Source organism: Semicossyphus pulcher, unplaced genomic scaffold, assembly GCF_022749685.1.
Source record: "Semicossyphus pulcher isolate SPU_LCO1_2020_fin unplaced genomic scaffold, fSemPul1.0.p SCAF_8, whole genome shotgun sequence".
Lineage (NCBI taxonomy): Eukaryota > Metazoa > Chordata > Actinopteri > Labriformes > Labridae > Semicossyphus > Semicossyphus pulcher.
Window position 1 is genome coordinate 29,024,733 of NW_027211759.1, and position 19,900 is coordinate 29,044,632.

General features: G+C 44.8%; 1 protein-coding gene across 1 annotated transcript; it reads right to left on the bottom strand.

Annotated features, from left to right (window-relative positions):
• Positions 1 to 11,110: 11,110 nt before the first annotated feature.
• On the bottom strand, positions 11,111 to 19,457 carry LOC138612570 (probable polypeptide N-acetylgalactosaminyltransferase 8). The gene is made up of 11 exons (XM_069685902.1): positions 19,286 to 19,457; positions 17,395 to 17,638; positions 17,115 to 17,281; positions 16,726 to 16,909; positions 15,995 to 16,192; positions 15,684 to 15,798; positions 15,392 to 15,577; positions 11,963 to 12,100; positions 11,647 to 11,742; positions 11,390 to 11,557; positions 11,111 to 11,245 (listed from the first exon to the last, which is right to left on the bottom strand). Exons 1-11 carry the CDS (start codon positions 19,455 to 19,457, stop codon positions 11,111 to 11,113), a joined length of 1,803 nt encoding a protein of 600 aa, XP_069542003.1.
• Between the last annotated feature and the right edge of the window lie 443 nt (positions 19,458 to 19,900).

The window sequence follows — 19,900 nt, forward strand, 5'->3', positions numbered from 1 at the left end:
GGAGAGAAAGTCGGCCACCACGTTCTGTGGTCCTGGCAGGTACATGGCTCTGAGGCTGGATAAGTGAGGGAAAGCCCATACAAGGAGTTGCCGTGCTACGTGTAATGACTGTGTCGACCTGGTGCCTCCCTGGCGGTTGACATGGTAGACGGCTGACTTGTTGTCAGACCGTATGAGAACATGCCTGCCCCACAAATATGGTAGGAAGTTGCGGAGAGCCAAATGTATAGCACGGAGCTCGAGCACATTTATGTGTTCTGCAACCTCCTGTGCACTCCAGAGTCCCCTTACTGCTCTGCGCCGCGATACTGCCCCCCCATCCGGAGGGTGAAGCATCGGTCACCACGACCTCGCGGCGCGAAGGGATTGAACCCAATGAGACACCTTTGGCCAGATAAGCCCGGTCTCTCCATGGCCGCAATGTCAGGAGGCATCAACTGGACACCCTGACCTTCTTGAATCCGTGCAACCTCAGATCTAGATGGAGGCCATTGGTCCAAATTTGGAACGGCCGCAAGTTGAGGAGACCCAGTGGCACTACTGATGTTACAGAAGTCAGCATACCCATCAGCCTGAGGAATAGGCTGTACCTTAACCTCCTGTTCCTCTGAAAACAGAGGAGGAGCTGCCGTATGGCCTCTACCCGACGTGGAGTTGGGTAGGCAAGCATTTGGCAGGAGTCTAGGGTTATCCCAATAAACACTATCCTTTGGTTGGGTACGAGACAACTTTTGGCATGATTGACGGTTAGGCCCAATCGCGTCACATGGCATAGAAGGGCTGTTGTGTCCTGCCCCGCCCCTTCCCTGGTGGGGGCACAGATCAGCCAATCATCTAAATAAGGGAGGATCTGCATACCGGTGGCTTGCATCGGGGCCAGTGATGCCTGCATGCACCTCGTGAAGACCTGTGGGGCTAGGGAGAGAATTGGGAGCACCTTGAACTGATAGGCCTGTCCTTCGAATGCAAAGCGCAGGTATTGCCTGGGATGAGGTGCTATGGGGACGTGGAAATAGGCATCCTTTAAATCGATTGATGTGAACCAACTGTGCCGTGTCACGGCTTGGAGCACGTCTGCTGTACGTAGCATGTGGAAGGGCAACACTTTTAGAAATTTGTTCAGCCCTCTTAAGTCCAGTATAGGGCGAAACCCAGCCTCTTTCTTGGGAATCAAAAAATAAACTGAATAGAACCCACCTTGCTGTGTCTGAAGATCTACGCCTTCGATGGCATCCTTCTCCAGAAGGGTGGATATCTCCTGGCTGAGTGCACAAGACTTTGTGGGATCGCTGACTGTGGTCAGTCGGATCCCACTGAAAACTGGGGGCCGGCGTCGGAACTGGAGATTGTACCCTTGGGAAAGCGTAATCACCACCCAAGGGTCTGTAGTGCAGCTCTCCCAGAACCTGAGGTGCTGCTGGGAGAAGTGTCCGACAGCCGACCCCAAGCACTCAGGGCCTGTCCCCCTGGCCCTTTGGGCCCCTGGGGGGGCGACACCCAGACCCCCGACCCCTCTGCGTTTGAGGCGCCTGCCGTGTGGGAGCCCAGCGGCGGTTATCAGGTCGCATGAAAGAATGTGAGGTCCTTGGGTAGCCACCTGGACGAGCTGGTAGCTGAGGGCGGTTGGTGCCAAAACCCTGTGGAGGCCGCTGTCTCGGAAGGGGTGTAGGTCCCCGAAGGCTAGCAAACTGCTGCCTAGTCTGGTTTGCCTGGATTCCCCGCTCCAAGGCCTGCTGTGCTGCTGGGCCAAACAGCTCCCCCGGTACTACAGGGAGAGTGCGGAGGACCCTCCGGCATGGCTCTGAAAGTGGAGATTGGGCTAGCCATACCTGGCGGCGAGTCAAAGTAAGTGTTGACATCAGCTTACCAAGCTCCCGGGTCATAAAGGCGAATGCCTGCAGAGAGGCATCACTAAGACTCTGGACGGAAGCGTCTACACTGGAGGTTTTCAGGGACTGGGACAGGGCTAATATCAGGTGGGACAGGGAATTCCCAACACGGCCCACGCGTGCTGCCGTATCGTAGCACTTTGACAGAAGGTCATCTGTGATGCGACACTGTGGCCTGGGACAGCGAGCATCACGTCTCAGTACCTCCTCGGGTGACACAATCAGGGAGGCAATAGATGGCTCCACGGCTGGCATGCGGTCCAGTCTGTAACTGCTGGTATTTTGCATGGAAGCCAGGGCCCTGCTGTCACTGGTGTGGTGAGAAAAGGATTTGGGGTCTGGCCAGCATTTGTGGAGCTCCTCAATGAATGGCAGGGAGGGCGGCACAGAAAAAGTAGCCTGCGGCGGGATCCGCCTAAAAAATGCACTAGCTGGAGTGCCTGCTGCTGGAGCCTCATCCAACCCCAAGCGTGCCAGTGCCATGCGGACAACTGGCTTCACTGTGGTTTGGGCAGTCTCCGAGCCCACCCTAGACCCACTTCCAGACTGCTGGGAACAGGTGTCGGAAACATGGGTGGAAGCCTCCCCTTCTCCCAGTCCAGGCCTGTCCTCACAAAACTGGCTGCAGGAGGCCCTTGTAGACAGGGTGTCCTCATCCCATCCTTGTGGGTTAGGAGCCTGAGGGCTGTGCACTGGGACTGAAGTCCCGCTGCCAGGCTGAAGATTAAGGAGCAAATCTTTAAACACTGCAAACTCAGAGGTTAGTGTGTCGACTTTGGCTGCTAAACAGCTCTTGGCCTTCTTTCTTGGTGGAGCACTCCTAGGAGGAGAGCGTCGCACTGCAGCCGCCATTCCTCTACCTCAGCCAGGCTGGCTACCTTTAGCCCACGCGGCATATAACTGCAGTTCATGCACTGACTATCAGACAGCCCCTCCCTCAGGTGGACAACACCGAGACATGTGGGGCATTCATCATGTCCATCTGCAGCTAGCAGTGGAGCCATGCAGTTGCGGCAAGCATGTGAGTCTAACATGATAGGGCCAGCCTGCATGTATTTTTCGTCCTTTACTCAGTTCACTTAATTACTTGGGAGCGAACACACTCTTAAGTAACAGATTACTATGGAGCGAAAGCACTCTTTAGTAACACATACTCCTCATTAATGTAGCAGCGAAATATACTCACTACGGACACTCCGCCGATCACAAATGAAATTATACTCAGTAACAAAAACTTAAATCACTACTAAGATAATGTTACCCTACTCACTGTAGGTAAATAATATGCTTTGACGAGCGAAAGCAATCGTCAGGGAGCATTATTTTAAGTGCAACAAAGGAGCTTTTACCCACAAGCAACACACACTACTGGGGAGCATCTGCTCTAAAAGTTTTAGAGCAGTGTTTTAGACTAAAACACACAACTAAGGAGGTACACTACACGCTTTAACAAGCGAAAACAATCGTCAGGGAGCGATAACACGAAACACATGCTACTGGGGAGCATCCGCTCTGAAACCCCAATTGAGCTTTAACGAGCGAAAACAGTCATCAGGGAGCGGTGAATTAACTACAACAATACGTTGTCAAATCAATAAATCAATAAATCAATAACCCAGCCGCACAGGCTAGTGCTATCCCGATGCCAGCCTTGATGCTCACTGCAAGCGCTAACACACCGTTCAGCCACTGTAAAGTTTAGAGGAACCCCGAAAACAGGCCTCTTTTAATATATTATCATTACGTTACTTTACGCTAACAAAGGAGAATACTTACCCTTCCAGCCGAGCTTCGGAGCCGGCGAAGACGCTCCTGTGTTTGCCTACCCGAAACGTTATGCTGCCTGGACGGGCGAAAACACCGGTCTGTCAGCAAAGTTAAGTTTAGACGTAGTATACCCAACGCAGCCCTTAGAGGACGAAACCGTAGCTCCAACCATGTGGTTACAGGGCTACCAGCGAAGAGTCACCGGCTATCTGCTTTTATTTCAAGCTGATAGTTTCAACCTGCATTCGCGGATTACCTGCGAGAAGATACAAGGGACATCTTTGATGATGACGTGAGCTTATGTAGGCAGGGCTGCCCGACGTCATCCTAGGTCACATGTGACTTTGTTGATATTAAATACTCGACCTGCGCATGCGCGAGATGGATAACATCCAGTGTTAAGTACTGCCTCTGGCTAAAGTAAGAATGAAATAGAACTGTTGCTCTCCGCCATCTACCCAGCTGGAATTTTTTGTTCTAAGAACGTTCTGAAAACGTTACGTGTTCAATGTTCTGCTAATGTTTTGAGCGGGAACTTTTTATTTGGTTTCTTTTAATAGCAGGTGAACGTTCTCTGAAAACATTCTCAGAAAGTTGCCGTGAGAATGTTCAAACATTTCATCAGGAACGTTTTATAAATCACGTTCTGATAGTTCAGGCCAACAAGAGGTGTTTTTTAAAATTAAATTAAATAGAAATTAATTACAACAAGTTATGATCAATATTTCGTTCTAAACGATCACAGCTTGCAACTCTCTCCTCGATCCTCGCTCCTCCGAGCAGCGATAACAGCTTTGAGACGGTCCTCAATATGGCGGCTCCAGAACTACTTCCTGTTCGAGCGAGGAGCGAGGAGATGTCAAATAAGAGACTTGGGAAGCAGCCAATGTATACCCGAGGCCTTTCTCATTTCTCTGGCTGCTTCCCAAGTCTCTTATTTGTTAGCTTCTCACTCCTCGCCCGAACTGGGAGTAGTTCCGGAGCTGCCATGTTGAGGACCGTCTCAAAGCTCTTATCGCTGCTCGGAGAAGCGAGGAGTGAGGAGAGAGGAGGGAGTTCCGAGGAGCGATAAGCAAGGATACACGAGAGCAGCCTCCACGGAAGTCTTTTTCTGGCCGCCACGCCCCCTTATTAGATATCAATTGGTGATTGGACGCTGCTGCAGATCGGACTGATGTGAAACTTCGCAACATCACCGGAGTTTCATCCCGCAGAGAGGAAGAAGCGAGCATTAACAGACTTTACAGGGCGCCTTGAAACCGACTATAAACAACGTCGGTATAATGAGTTGGTATTTGACAACCTGAGATCGTTTAGAACTAAATATTGATCATAACTTGTCATAAATATATAAAATGCAGTGAATAACTGCAGATTTGATTTGTTTTCTGAGTCAACATATGAGTAAAAATAAGTTGTCCAAAAATCAAAAGTAGCAAAAACAAACAAAAATACCTCTTGTCATCATCAGTTATTCCCCTGCTAACTTTTATTACAGATGAATGAATGAATTCAGAGGGAGCTGGAGAGTCTCTCTGTCAGCAGGTGTGAGCGTGATCATCAGTGAGGTCGGGTTTGATCAGCGTGACGTGATTTCCATTTATCCTGAAACTTTTAGCCTAATAAATCATTTTCATAGTTCATGAACAGACAGTATTTGGGCTTATTAAATAATGAATTTAGATCAGATTATCAGTGATCAAAAATGTAAATAATGAACAAAAAGGCACAGTGCTGGTAAGAAATGTCCGCATGGCTCTGCAGCAGGAACACAGACTGCAGCCTGTTCTTCATGTGCAGGTGTTTGTTGCACAGATAACAGGTTACAGAGAGAAAACACTGTTACTGTGTGTTTATTAGAATTAATACAGTGCACATTTGTGCAGACACTAACAGCTGTTAAAGCAGACTGACAGCTGATCCAGCTGTGATCAGCTGACGCGATTATCACAAATGGACGTCACAGCACGTGACGCTTCATCGGAAAGGACGTCCCATGTCTCTTAAAAAATATTTCCTCGTTTCCTCTCTCCTCTCTTGGTTTCCTCGCGTCTCTCCATGTATCTCTGGTGGAAGGGACTAAGACGCAAGTGAAAGACGCAAGTGAAGGAAACATGGATGCAATTTAAGAGACTTGGGAAGCAGCCTATATCTATTTCTGCATTTTGTCTCCTCGCTCCTCGCTCCTCGCTCCTCCTGCCTGTGACCTGGAAATCTATCTCAGCACGCCATCTTGAAGGATGTCGCAGTGCATAAAATGCATTTCGAGGAGAGAGGATCGAGGATCGAGGAGGCTTGCCGAAGGAGCTATGAGCGAGGATACACCGGTGTATTCTTTGTGGAAGTCTTTTCGGCACCCGTGACGTAAAAAGAGGCGTGGAACACAGCTGGTATATACAAACCACAGCGGGAGCCTTATGTTGCTTATCTCTGCTCCTGGGACACCTGTTACGTCTGAGCAGGTATTCTCCGCGGTGTGTCTCACATTTAACAGAGTGCGCACCAGACTAACTCACAGCATGTCCACATGTTGCTCTTTCTTGATCAAAACCAGAAGACAAATTGTCTCCTACAAAATAAGGACAGGTGTAGGCCTTTATTTGAAGTTTCCACAGCCTGATGTTCATGTATTGACTGTTTTTGAGCAGAAACAACACATAACATTTACGTGCGAGTCACAGCAGGTAACTCATTCATTATTTAAATCTGCAGACACACCGTCAGGTCCGGACAGGATCTCATATTTATTATAGTACTGTGTGCTGACCATCAGAGAAAGGCCGGCTGTAAATGTTTATTTCCTTATTGTTGATGCTGGATCACACCGCTGGATCACACCGCTGTATGCTCACACGCGTGCATAAAACGGTCACTGGACAGTTAATATCTGTGGGCACGATTGTTGGTGCCACGTAGTTATGCTTAAGGATTATAATAAATTTACCTCTTATTTGTGTGAGTGTGTGTGTTGAATTAAAAAATAAACATGACATTCGCGTGACATTATGCCACGTTGTGAAGTGAATTAAAGGTAACTTGTCATAAACACTGTTCTGCTGACAGAGATCATAAAAACAGCAGGCTGTAACAGATGATGCAGCTGTGCCAAACATATATTTACATACATATATAAATCATATTTAATTGACATCACTTTTAAATGATGGCTCTGAAGCAGGGATGTCTCATGTTGTTAAATGTCTGTTGCCTCGACTCCTCTCTCCTCGTGTCTCTTCCTCGCCTCCTCCGCTCACGTCTCTGGTGGGAGGGAAAGGACTCGAGGAGGTACAAACTGAGAAATGAGAAGAGCCTCTGGACTGAATACCAGTCAACCACAGGGCTGACACACAGACGCTGTTCACACCTGGTATCAACATGTGATTTTAGTGATCGGATCGCGAGTGGACAGCCTTAACTACAGGTGTGAACGCTCCCAGGACGGATTGAGGACGCATTCAGATCCGATCACTCAGGCCACATACGGAGGGGGTCTGGGACGCATTTCTCCACATATGTCTGGTAGTGTGTACGCACGTGTCCTGGGCACCGCCCACTTTCCCCGTATACACGGCAACGATCACACGGATACAGGAGACCTCTCCTTTCATTCCTGTCTGATTTAACATTTCTCTGCTGTGTCTCTTAAAAATCTTTTTTTTTTTATTTCTCATGTCACTCCAGCTGTGTAAACGTACACTGCTCAAAAAAAATAAGGGAACACTTGATGGTGATGGTGTCCTTGGGGATCTCCTCTCAGACCTGGATCAGGGCATCAGTGAGCTCCAGGACAGTCTATGGTGGTACTTGGCGGTGTCTGATGCACTGATACATAATGTCCCATAGGTGCTCAAATGGATTTAGGTCAGGGGAGTGAGAGGGCCAGTCAATGGCATCAATGCCTTCGTCATCCAGGAACTGCCTACACACTCTGGCCACATGAGGCCGGGCATTGTCCTGCACCAGGAGGAACCCATGGCCCACTGCACCACCATGAGGTCTAACAATTGCTTGGAGGATGTCATCCCGGTACCTAACAGCAGTCAGGGTATGGGTCAGGGTCATTGGCTATGACATGGAGGTCTGTGCGGTCCTCCAAAGAAATGCCTCCCCAGACCATCACCCGTATTTTCAGACACTTGCACGTCTGTCACATGTGCTCAGTGTGAACCTGCTCTCATCTGTGAAGAGAACAAGGCGCCAATGGCGGACCTGCCAATTCTGGTGTTCTCTGGCGAATGCTAATGGAGCTGCACGGTGCTGGGCTGTGAGCACAGGTCCCATTAGAGGACGTCGGGCCCTCATGCCACCCTCATGGAATCTGTTTCTGACAGTTGAGCAGAAACATGCAAGCCAGTAGCCTGCTGGAGGTCATTTTGTCGGGCTCTGGCAGTGCTCCTCCTGTTCCTCCTTGCACAAAGTAGCAAATATCGCTCCTGCTGCTGGGTTGATGCCATTCTACGGCCCTGTCCAGCTCTCCTCGTGTAACAACCGGTCTCCTGGCACCTCCTCAATGCTCTTGAGACTGTGCTGGGAGAAACAGCAAACCTTCTTGCGACCGCACGTATGGATGTGCCATCCTGGAGGAGCTGGACTACCTGTGCAACCTGATTGGGCTGCAGGTGCCGGCTTATGCTACCAGTAGTGACAAGGCCACTAGCAGAACACAAAACTAAAGAAGACTCAGTCAGGAAGTATCAGGACAGAGCAACTGTCTGTGGCCCCCACATGCAAAACCATTCCCTTTTTGGGGGTTGTCTTGCTTTTGCCTCTCCATTGCACCTGTTGTCTCTTTAATTTGCACCATAGCAGGTGAAATTGATTCACAATCACTTGTGCTTCCTAAATGGACAGATTGATATCCCTGAAGTTTAACTGACTTGGTGTTATAATGTGACGATTAAGTGTTCCCTTCATTTTTTTGAGCAGTGTAGTTTATACATGAGAGTGGAGCGTGCACGGAAACACAGGCAGAACGTTGTATTTATTCACTGAGAGAGAGAATTATTTTTTTAATTACTGACGAGGGAGAGAGACGGCGCAGGTCGGAGATATGAGTTAATCACAGTTTAAAAATCAAGTGATCCACATGAAGTTAATCAGAGTTTTAAATCATGCAGCGCAGTGAGGAGGACACAGATCTGTGTGTGTTTCATGCCCTGCTCCTGGCTTAATAGCAATCGCGATCTGTCCTGTATTTTCGCGCACAGTTACCATAAAGTATAAACTACATCTTCACATCACATGGCGTGAATGACAGGAGCAGGAGCTATAACCCACGTGCAGATCATCATAATTTATAATAATGCAGCGCGGGGAGGAGACCGATGCTTCGTAACGTGGATCTGTGTGTTAATCGCGCAGATATGTCTGTCTGTCTGTCTGTCACTGTTAACAGAGACTCCAGTCTGTTGGGCATCATATATTTGATAAACACGGAGCTGAGGAGGGACATCGGGCTTCATGATCAAACTAAGTTTTATATCACGTCCTCACTCTAGTCCGAGATCACCCGCTCCCTCCCTCTTTGCTCATGCGCAGCAGCTTTCCCCCTCTCTGTGCTGCAAGTCTGCATCAGACAACAGACAACCTTTCACACACATTCACACCTAGGATTCTTCTTCTTCTTCTTCTTCAGGTGACAGCGCTAACCTGCACCACCGTGCAGCCCCTGTGGCATGACAACTAAAATTTAAAACAGTTAGACAAAAAACACCCCACATCTGAGTTCATTTAAACCAGGATCGAATGCAGGCACTGAGAAAGCCAGAAACCACCTGCCTTACCAGGTTTAGTAGTTTCGCAAGATCTAATGTTGATGACTTGCAGAAGCAGATGGAAGGTGCTCATTATGTCTTTGCTGATGTCGTCCAGTACGTGCATAAGATTTCTTTAAGTACTGTATGTATTTTATTTGAAGAAAAAGGCATTGTACATACATTTTGACAACAAGTCGCATGCATAATTGTTACAATGACTATTATCTATATTATTGTCTTTAATCTTTTCTATGCTGTTCTTGCTAATAGTACACATTTTTACTTTTATAATTGACATTGTAACCATAAGTCTGTATTATCTTTCTTGCTCTCTTTGCCTGTCTCTATCCTGCATCTCCTTCTATCCCACTTTCTCTCTCCATCCAGTCTCTTCAGATGTGCAGCACGAGTCTGGTTCTGAAGTTTCTGCCTGTTAAAAGGAAGTTTTTCCTCCACTGCTGCCAAATGTTGCCAAGTGCTGCTCAATGGTGATTCATGTTAGGCCTCTCTCCAAATAATCTAACAAAGAGTACAGTCTAGAACTGGGGTCCATTTCAGAAAGTGAGTTTAGTGAAAACCCCGTGTTTGTTAACCCTGAAACGAGGGAGACCGAGACCGACGAGGCTTCCCGTGTCAGAAAGAGAGGTTACTTCAACTCTGAGCTGGTTACTATGGTAACTGTGTTTGTGAACCTAACCTGGTCGGGAGCAGGTTATACAATCCTCTTCCCAGCATCTGACTGTGTTTGAAATGCCATACTATACTAGCAGTACGTACTGATTTAGCCAAAATGTGGTATGCAGTATGCAAACAAAGCTAAATGTGCAGTATGCCAAAAATGCCTGGATGTTGTACTGATTCGGAGAAAATCAGACCAGTCTGCCTCGCCTACTGTTTCCCACAATGCAAAGCGCTGGAGCGTCACAGCGGCAGTTGAAATGCCAGACAGCAGCAGCATTCGAGCAGAAGGGGGCGCTATAGCTAAAGAAGCAGCTTTTTGCTATTGGCGGGCTGTTGTTTTCTTCTGCTTTCCAAAACCAGAAACTGGCGCCTGGCGTTGCATACTGCAAAATAAATTTGCCGTACTACATACATAGTTTAGTATCCGATTTCTAACACACACTCTCTACATTGAATGAAGCGCGAGAAATAATAATATAATAATAATAAACAATAATAATAAACAAAGTGGCACACTATGATGCAACTTAAGCGCCATAGCTCTTAAGCCATTCAAATGCTTTTTCTATTTAATCTAATTCAGCGAAGTTGTAGGCTAAAACTTCCATTTCCATTTCTGTCAGAGTGCAATAAAGAATAAAACATCAATCAGTTAGTCAAAATTTATTTTTACAGCGCTGTTTACAAAAATGCATCGTCACAGAAGAACACTTCACAGATAACAAAGAAACACACATTTTGCTCCACACCATTTCCTCCCTCCTTTCACATGCTGCTGTCTTAGAACTACAAATGACAAGATGTATGTAATCAGAGCAAATATATGAATAAAAATGCACTCAATAATAATACATTCTGTGATTTTTCTGTCTCTATATATATTTTTAACCATTGTATCGACATCCCTACTTCAAATATATTCCCTCTAGGGATTTTATCAGTATTTAGCTGAATATTTCTCGATCTACCTGTTTATATATTGATCTCTTAAGCCGCTTTCCCACTGGTCAAAACTAACTAAAAACTTGTGATGAGATGCTCAATCCTCCAGCTCTGTCCGCTGCACTGCTGAATGAGGAGTTCATAGAACGTGCTTTGTCCCTGGGCGACCTCAAGACATCTGTTTGTGGCTTTGTTTCTGATGGCTTTGCCCTGCAAGAGTTTCATTAAGAGAGACGAGCAATCAGATGGTTACTGTTAGTATCTGAAATGATGCTGCACTGGATTGTTTAAAAACTCACCTTACTGTAGTGGTCAAAGCAAAATAAGCATTAATGTTTCCAGCTAAGGTCTTACCTGTTTGAAGTCCCAGTGCATATGAAGTTGGTTTTGTTTTGCCACCTGACAGTCCTGCAGAGTGGGAGTGCTACCAGTGCCTGGATCTACCAGGCAATGGTTATTGTTATATTTGTGAGATTTAAGCCCTCCTACTATGATTTCATTGTCTGTGTTGTAGGAGCAAAGCTGGTGAAAACAAAAGTTATGATTTATTAATCCGATTTAGTATTCTTATCTTCATAGTATCAGTTTTCCTGCCTGTCTTTTGTTGTTACCTGTGGCTGCAGGGAGTGGCATTCATACAGGATGGGAATGTTTCCTGGAACGGCTCCCTGGTCAACACAATACCTCTTCAGAAGGGTGTTCTGCAGCTGTACAGGCCAGGGCCATGTGAAGAGAGATATTTATTAATGATTATGATCTTTGTTATTGGTTTATTAAGTATTTTCATTGAAGATAGAACTTTCCTAATAAAGTAGTCCTTTACAAACCTGATTTCTAATGTTAAATTGTTTCTGCAAATATTTCACATACTCACTCTGAAATTTGAACTGATACATCAACATATTAATGACTGAAAATTGCCCTTACCGTACCGTACCCCAAGACATCCTCCCATGTTCTCAGACTTGGATAAACATTGTCCAGGTACCACTTGAAGGGTTTACATTTCAGCTTTTCTCTGAGTTTCTTCCTCTCCGACACGTCCCCAATATTAATGCCATGATTCTGTGATGCATAATTTATAACAGAAGGTAGAGATGCAATGCAACAATTTAGTATATTAGGTAAATATTCATCCAAGCATAAAATGGTCATATTTATGAAGCTGAGTGAATGCATTTGGACACACTTTTTGGTTTTCCAGTGTTGATAAAATGTCTTCTCTCACTACTCTAAATAATCCTATTTTCACAACGTCAGCATTTTGACGTGTCCTGGTAAGAATAGCAGAGGTGTTACTAACAATGGCTCTGTAAACGGAAAGCCCGGATGCACAAAACGAGGACCTGAAACTGTTCAGCTTAAGTAAATTGAATTCATCCATCCATTCATTATCTATATCGCTGGTCCTGTTCAGAGTCGCAGGAGGCAGGAGCCTATCCCAGCTGTCAATGGGCAAGAGACAGGGCTGTTTAGAGTCGCCAACGAACCTAATGAGCATGTCTTTGGATTGTGGGAGAAAGCTAGACTACCCGGAGGGAACCCATGCAAGCACGAACATGCAAACTCCACACAGAAACGCCCCTCATGGCCGAACTGGGAGGTGGCTGTGAGGCAACAGCGGTGACCAATGCACCGACGTGCAGCCCAGAAGTCAGCCATGATTAATTTTATCATTTACACTCGTCATTTTTAACAGCTCTTTTGTACAGATGATCATAAAATAGCTACATGACTTGTGTCATGTCTTTCTGTTTTTTTATCATCGTGCCCGACTTTCAGCTCCTGCTTTAAATCCACTCCAGTCCAGCTGGTGGCAGCAATGCACCTCTAAGCTGGTTTGCCATCCCCCAATAAACCGCCAATTTGAGTCGGGGTCGACTACATCACCAAAACTGCCTTCTTCCATCAGAAAAACATTGCCTGTCTTCGCCCCTCCCTCACCTTCTCAGCTGCTGAAACACTCATTCACCACTTCATCACCTCACAACTGGACTGATTGCAATAGCATTCTTTACGGCAGGTCCTCCAAAATCCTCAACAAACTGCAGTACAATCAAAACTCTGCTGTCCGTCTGCTGCACTCTCGCACCAGAGACCACATCACTCTTGTCCTACAGCACCTCCATTGGCTCCCCATCCAATTCAGAATCCAATTCAAAATCACCTACAAGGCCCTTCACAATCTTGCCCCCTCCTACCTCACTGACCTCCTTCTCCAATACACTCCCACCCGCAACCTAAGATCTACTGATGCCAGCCTCCTCACCCCTCTCACCCGAACCAAGAACCCTCAGAAACTCTCCCTCACTTCCTTCCTTTAAAACCACACTCAAAACCCATCTATTTAAATCTGCTTTTAACCTATGATCTCTTATTATTTCTTTTTTTTTACTTTCTCTTACCTTTATATACATATTTTATTTAACTGTAAGCCTTGTACTTTTTTTGTTTTTGTTTTGAACATATTTGCTACTGTGGCTTCTGTTCTTTCTTTCATGTAAAGTGCCTTTGAGTACCTTTTAAAGCTCTATATGAATAAAATATATTATTATTATTGATAAACACTACAAAAAAAGAAGAATTGAACTTCTAAACCCTAACCACTGAACACAGACTTTAATGACGTCAAGTGTGCAGTGCGTGAGTCTGTGAGGGTCTGAGAACTGCATGAGGAGTGATGCTGCGTTCCAGACAAGGAGGACTCGAGAACTTCCCAGTAGAAATTTCCGACTTCCGGACCCAGAGCGTTCCAGGTGCACAATGCCAAACGTAAATAAAAAACATGGCCGACCGTGAAGAACTGATGTTTCTTTGGCAAGTCTTCAGCCAATTTAACAGTCAGCAGAACATGTTACTATATGATTATATATATGATGGTCGTTGTTATTTCAGTTAATTGCAGGCTAATTTATATAATGTGGCCTTTCAAATCTGATTCTCTGTGAAGTTGGGGTACATGAATCTGCTCCGAGTTCTCAAGTAGGAACTCCGACTTTGAATGGTGTTCCAGAGCAATTTTTCTAGTCAGAGGTCGGAAAAACTTGAGTTCCCAGTTGTCTGGAACGCAGCATTAGACACACTCATGACATCACATGTTTCCTGGAAATGTATTTGTGTGTTTTACATTACAGTGTTTACATGTTTTAGCAAACCATCAAAAGTCAGAAAGACGTTATTTTTTATCCTTTGCGAAAATTTAACTACATTTAACAAACATCTCAAAAAACGTGCAATAAATGACCACATAAGTTTATCAGTAAATATTGTCATTTACAGATAAAAGTATTTGTGGTTCCTTTCACCGTCTATGCTCACGTTGTTTACATTTAGGTTTTTTTGTTCACTTTATTGAATACTACTTTAATATAGGAACATTTGTTTCGCGGGGGGCTGGGCAATCACGTTTGTATACGTCACCAATTTGGCTTTGCAAAGTCCGCAAACTCACGCATTTACTGGGAACGCGCCTCAAAGTCAGTGAGTGTGGAGATCGGGATTTGGCCGTAGACTATGTAGAACAAGTGGACGTAGCCCCTTGGTGTCAAAAGTGAAGCCAATGTGGAAGTGCCTTAAACCTGCATTATTTGTAATGGCCAGAAGGGGGCGACTCAACAGTAGAAAGTCTTCTTCGATACAGCATGATATATGTCTGGTACATTTTAGTCCCATTTAGAGTATGCTTTATGGCATGGCGAACTGTCAACCGGGATAGAAGCTTAGCATCATTTCCCTTTCTGCCATATTTTGGTGGAAATATTAATTTTTCGTGAAGTAATGGAAGGCAAAGTAATGAAGAATGGTTTTAGAAGCTACTATTTTATTTGTATTGATGGACATTAAGTGATTATGGGCGAGGTTGATGTAGGTATGATCATGATTCAGGGATACTAAGGGTGTTTTCACATTAGGTACGATTGCTTCGTACCGTGCTTGAGTGAGGTTGCCCCCCTCTCCTCTCCCACCTACATTCCTACGGTATCAGCCATGGCCGTGCAGTTCAGCGGATGAGCTCGGTGGTGCTATACGCGCATACGTGGATTTCGGAGGAGACATTATAAAAAGCCGCATGGATCAATGAACTGTGCTCGAGTTCGGTACACAGTGTTCACACTAATCAAACGAACCAGACTTTGGGGTCAAGTGTACTCAAAGCTCCCTAAGATTACATAATTTCTGTCCTTTCACAGACTTGAAAAGCAGATGAGGTATGACTCAACCAGCTGAACATTTCTGGGCATTACAGTCAAAGATATGATATGATGAATGGTACAGTTTATTCACATTATAAACATCTAAAACTAATTCAATTAGTGTTTGTACAAAATCTATACAAACATAAACCATTGTTCCAACCTTCAGAGGAAGGTTCCAGGAGATCAACACATTGTTTTTGTAATCATCCAACCAGATCTCTGCAGCTCTTAAGGCATTTCTCTTCATGGCAGAGTCCAGGTCAGGTGCGTAGGGTTTATATGCCCTCTCAATGTGAGCTACCCTGGAGCACGGCACGACCTCGACACTTCCTCCACACAGCCACACCTGAGCAGTCAGGACACAGATCAGATGGTGATTAGTGAAGAACAAATCTTCATCCTTTAACAGGTTAAGTTCTGCACCGTGTTAAATTCGTATTATGTCCACTTACACGAATCCCAAGTTCAACATTTTCTCCCCCGTAAACTGTCATCCCTCCATCAAGCCCTCCAATCTCTCCAAGGAAGCCTCTGTCTGCGGCAAAAATTCCCATAACAGAGGGGCTCCTGGGAGAGAATTTTTCTGGTCATCAAGACAGGCACAGTCTTTTCTATGTTGTGTGGCAACTAAGTTTACTATTTATGCTTTTTACCTATATTGTCTAAAATATTTTGAAGCAACTAAAACAGGACTGGAAGCAATATTTCACTCATATTTCCTCACAGTTATCTGGATAAACAAATCATTTTTTGTTCCACATACTTCCCCGGCTGTGATTCATCCCCCGTCGTATACCAGTCTGAGTCAAAGGACTCGTACATGCACCACAAAGCCCAGTCAAAGCCGTGAGATGCTGGGACGTATCTTTCCACATGTAGGTCATCAAAATGGACCTTATCAAACACGGGGGACACCACGACTGTCCTGTCAGCTTTGATCCTGGCCAGCAAAGGCTCTGCCCTGGAGAGGACACCAAAGAGCAACAGAATAATAACCTCGAGAGGAGGCGCTGGAAGTAATCGATAACAGTATTCTTGCAGATTTATAACAGGGACTTAAGGCAGTGAAAATTTAACCCTGGCTGTGTTCGAAATCGGATACTACATACTGCATAGCGTTCGGCAGTAGTATGTCGTACGGAGCTGTTCAAATTTCTTTTGCAGTGTGCAACGGCAGGCACCAGTTTCCGGTTTTTGAAAGCAGAAGTAAACAATAGCCCGCCAATAGCAGAAAAGCTGCTTCTTTAGCTATAGTGCCCCCTCTGCTCTTCAGGAATGCTGCTGCCGTCTGCCATTTCCACTGCTGTTGTGACGTTCCAGCACTTTGCATTGTGGGATACAGTAGACTGGTCTGATGCATACTGGAGAGTGTTTTTCCGAATCAGTACGACATCCGGGTATTTTTGGCATACTGCATACTACATTCTACATTTTGGCCAAATCTGTATGTACTGCTGGTATAGTATGGCATTTCGAACACAGCCCATGACATACCATCCCTCAGTGACTTCAATATGGGCATCCAAGATGGCAACAACATCCGCTGTAGCATGCTCCCAACCTGTGAGTCTGGACTGGGACAAGCCCATCTGTTGCTTATGCCGGACTTTCTTTATGAGTCCAGGCCACTCCTTGTGAATCTGCCCTATGTAGTCCTCTAATTGTTTTCCAAGGTCATCTGAAAATGTACTTTACAGTCAGATCTACAGATGACTGCCACAGCTAGATAAAACACATGAAAGCTATAAAGATGCTACGCAGCAGTGAGTACCTGGCTAGAGGGAGTTACTGTAAATGTCCTTCGAGTAGGGAGTGATGTAGAGCAGAATATTGAGATGTTTGAATGGGTACATGCTTTATTACAAGTGCACCGTCAAACTTACTGTAAGTGCTGTAGTCATCCACCAGGATGATTTCCTTCAGCAGGTGCTTTGGAGTGCGGTTCATGATGCTTTGTATTGCTCTTTGAATGACAGAAAGAGCCTCGTTTATGTAGATCAGCACCACACTGACATTTGGCAGGTCCTTGGGGTAATTCTTTGTCAGACATCTAAATTTTTGAGAGAAGTAATGAAAGATGTAAAAACGTGGCTTCATGTTTCAGTCAGTCTCTTCTCAAATTGTGATGTGAGCGATGAAAAATCTTGTTTGGACAAGAATAACCTGTTATCTCTTGTATCTGGAAGCTTCCTGTCATTTGGCAGCTGGTTACTCAGGAAAACATTATAACCATAGAGGTGAAACAGGGCTTCGGCTTCCTTTTGTTCCTCCTCTGACAGGCCTTGCCCCCACTTGGCAAACAGGATAGAGTCTGGGTGTAACATTGGCGACGCAGCCTCCTGTTTTTCTTGGCCCACATTTGGAAAAAGATTATTGCTTCTCTGGTCGGATACTTTCATCAGCTTGGCTTTGATGGACGGAGTTCATAAAAAGACAGACAAGGTTGGAAATGGGAATACAGTAATGTTTGCATACACTATTTTAAAATGTAGTATATCTCATTTAAAGTTGAGGTGAAATGAAAAATGTAATTTCAATCCTTTTAGATCACATCCCCGGTAATATTGTGCATCTATTTGACAATATAGGCCAAGAAAGATACAGAAAATACATTTCTTCGTATTCTAATATCATAATCTGATCATTTTTCTTCCTGTAAAACTAAATTTTACGCGTGCTTACGTAAGTTAGCACCAAACAATTTCAACCAATCAATCTGCAACATTTAGCCGCAGAGCACCAAGAACGCTCGGTCAGTTAGCTAGCTACTGCGCTGTGGAGAACGTCTGTCTACGCCCACTTCTCAACGATCAAATCAAATCCCTCTAATGATATGTCCCGCCTGCACATCCTGTTTCACTCGGAAATACGTCACGATACGGAAGCTAGATACTCTCGAAATGCCGTTTCAGCTCGACTTTAACTGAAGTAAAGAAACCATGTTGTTGCTATGAACTTGTAGAAAAAAAGGTAGTAAGCTACAGTCTTGTTGCACATGAAGCACATGGTGCTGTTTGTGTCTGTGTGTCATTAGACAGAGCGCCTCATAAACAAGTTAAACAGCTGAATAAATCAATCACCGCAGCGATGACAGACACCTTTGAAATTTTAAATGAGTGAGTGACCATCAAAGCTCTTCTGTGAACTAAAAATGTTCCACCTACCATTGAAAATACAGACGCTCACGGATTGTGAAAACATCAAGGCAAAACTCTTGCGTGTGCAGGAACAGTTACGTCTCTTTATTACTTGTTACCATTGTCTCAAAGATTCAAATCCATTGTAATAGCATTACATTACTTTTGCATTGGATGATTTGTGTTCCCTGATTTTAGTCTTTCAGGCACCTCCAATTTCCTGGCTGTAAAGAGCTCAAATTATTATTAGTAACAATACTTATTTATACAAGTTTTTACTGCTAGAAACACGCAAATGTGATCCAGAAACATTAAAAAATACGTCACAAAATAATCTAAAACAGGAAAAATATCAACATCTAATTAAGAATTAGGCGTTTTCACAGAATATCCACCCATTATATTTACCGCTTATCGTGTTCAGGGTGCAAGGGGGGGTTGAGCCTATTCCAGCCCTCATTGGGCGAGAGGCGGAGTTAATAGTGTAGAACTTCTGGGTGTGTTCAGCATCATTACACGCTCACATTCACGCCTACGGGCAATTTAGAGTCACCAGTGAACCTAACGAGCATGTCTCTGGACTGTGGGAGGAAGCCGGAGTACAAGGAGGGAACCCACGCATGCACGGGGAGAACACGCAAACTCCACACAGGAAGGCCCCCTACGTCTGAACTGGGATTCGAACCAGGAATCTCCTAGCTGTGCATGGACAGCGCTAACCACTACACTACCATGCGGGCCCATTTTCCACAGAATATACCCATATTGAATTAAAAGCAATACAGTTGATCCCACGGTGCTTGAGTCAATCACTCAAACTGAGATCTCTGAACTCACAGATGAGATGAGAAACAGACGTTTTAGTCAGAACTTTGACACTCAAGTCTTATAGACGTTGCTTCTGTATATGTACTCACCCAGCTTGTTCACAGTGCGTTCCATCCTGTCCAATCTCCTCAAAACTTCTTGACCTTTGAATCCTTCTGGAAACGAGCTGCCTGATCGCCAACTCGCAGTCATGTAGATGATGATGTATATTAAAAGTAAAAAGGCTCCGATTACTCCAGCTTTTAGCATGTATGTCTTCATCGTCATTCTCTCTGCTATGGCCACAACTCTTTCTCCACACTTTACAGCTCCAGATGTAAAAACAGGGTGCGTCTTATCTTAAAGATAACATTTCCTACCTGTGCCATATGCACTTGGAGTGACTTTTTCAGCTGATTCTTTGTTTGCAGTTGCTTATGGCCTAGTTAAAATATAAACAGCACAAATTAATGAGGAGTATACCAACACCCTTTTTAAAATAACACTACGATACCTATATATAACCAGTAAGTATACTATATGAGTTCAGGGTGAAGAGGTTGACTAATTTGCGGCTATCAAACTGACAATATAAAGGAGGTTTCAAAGTACAGATCTGCCTCCAAAGCAAATTTAACCACCCTTTGATCAGAGCAGGTTTTATCGTTTTATTGAATCTAACAGCAGTAGATTTAATCATTGTCAAAATAGTAGTATATAATAGT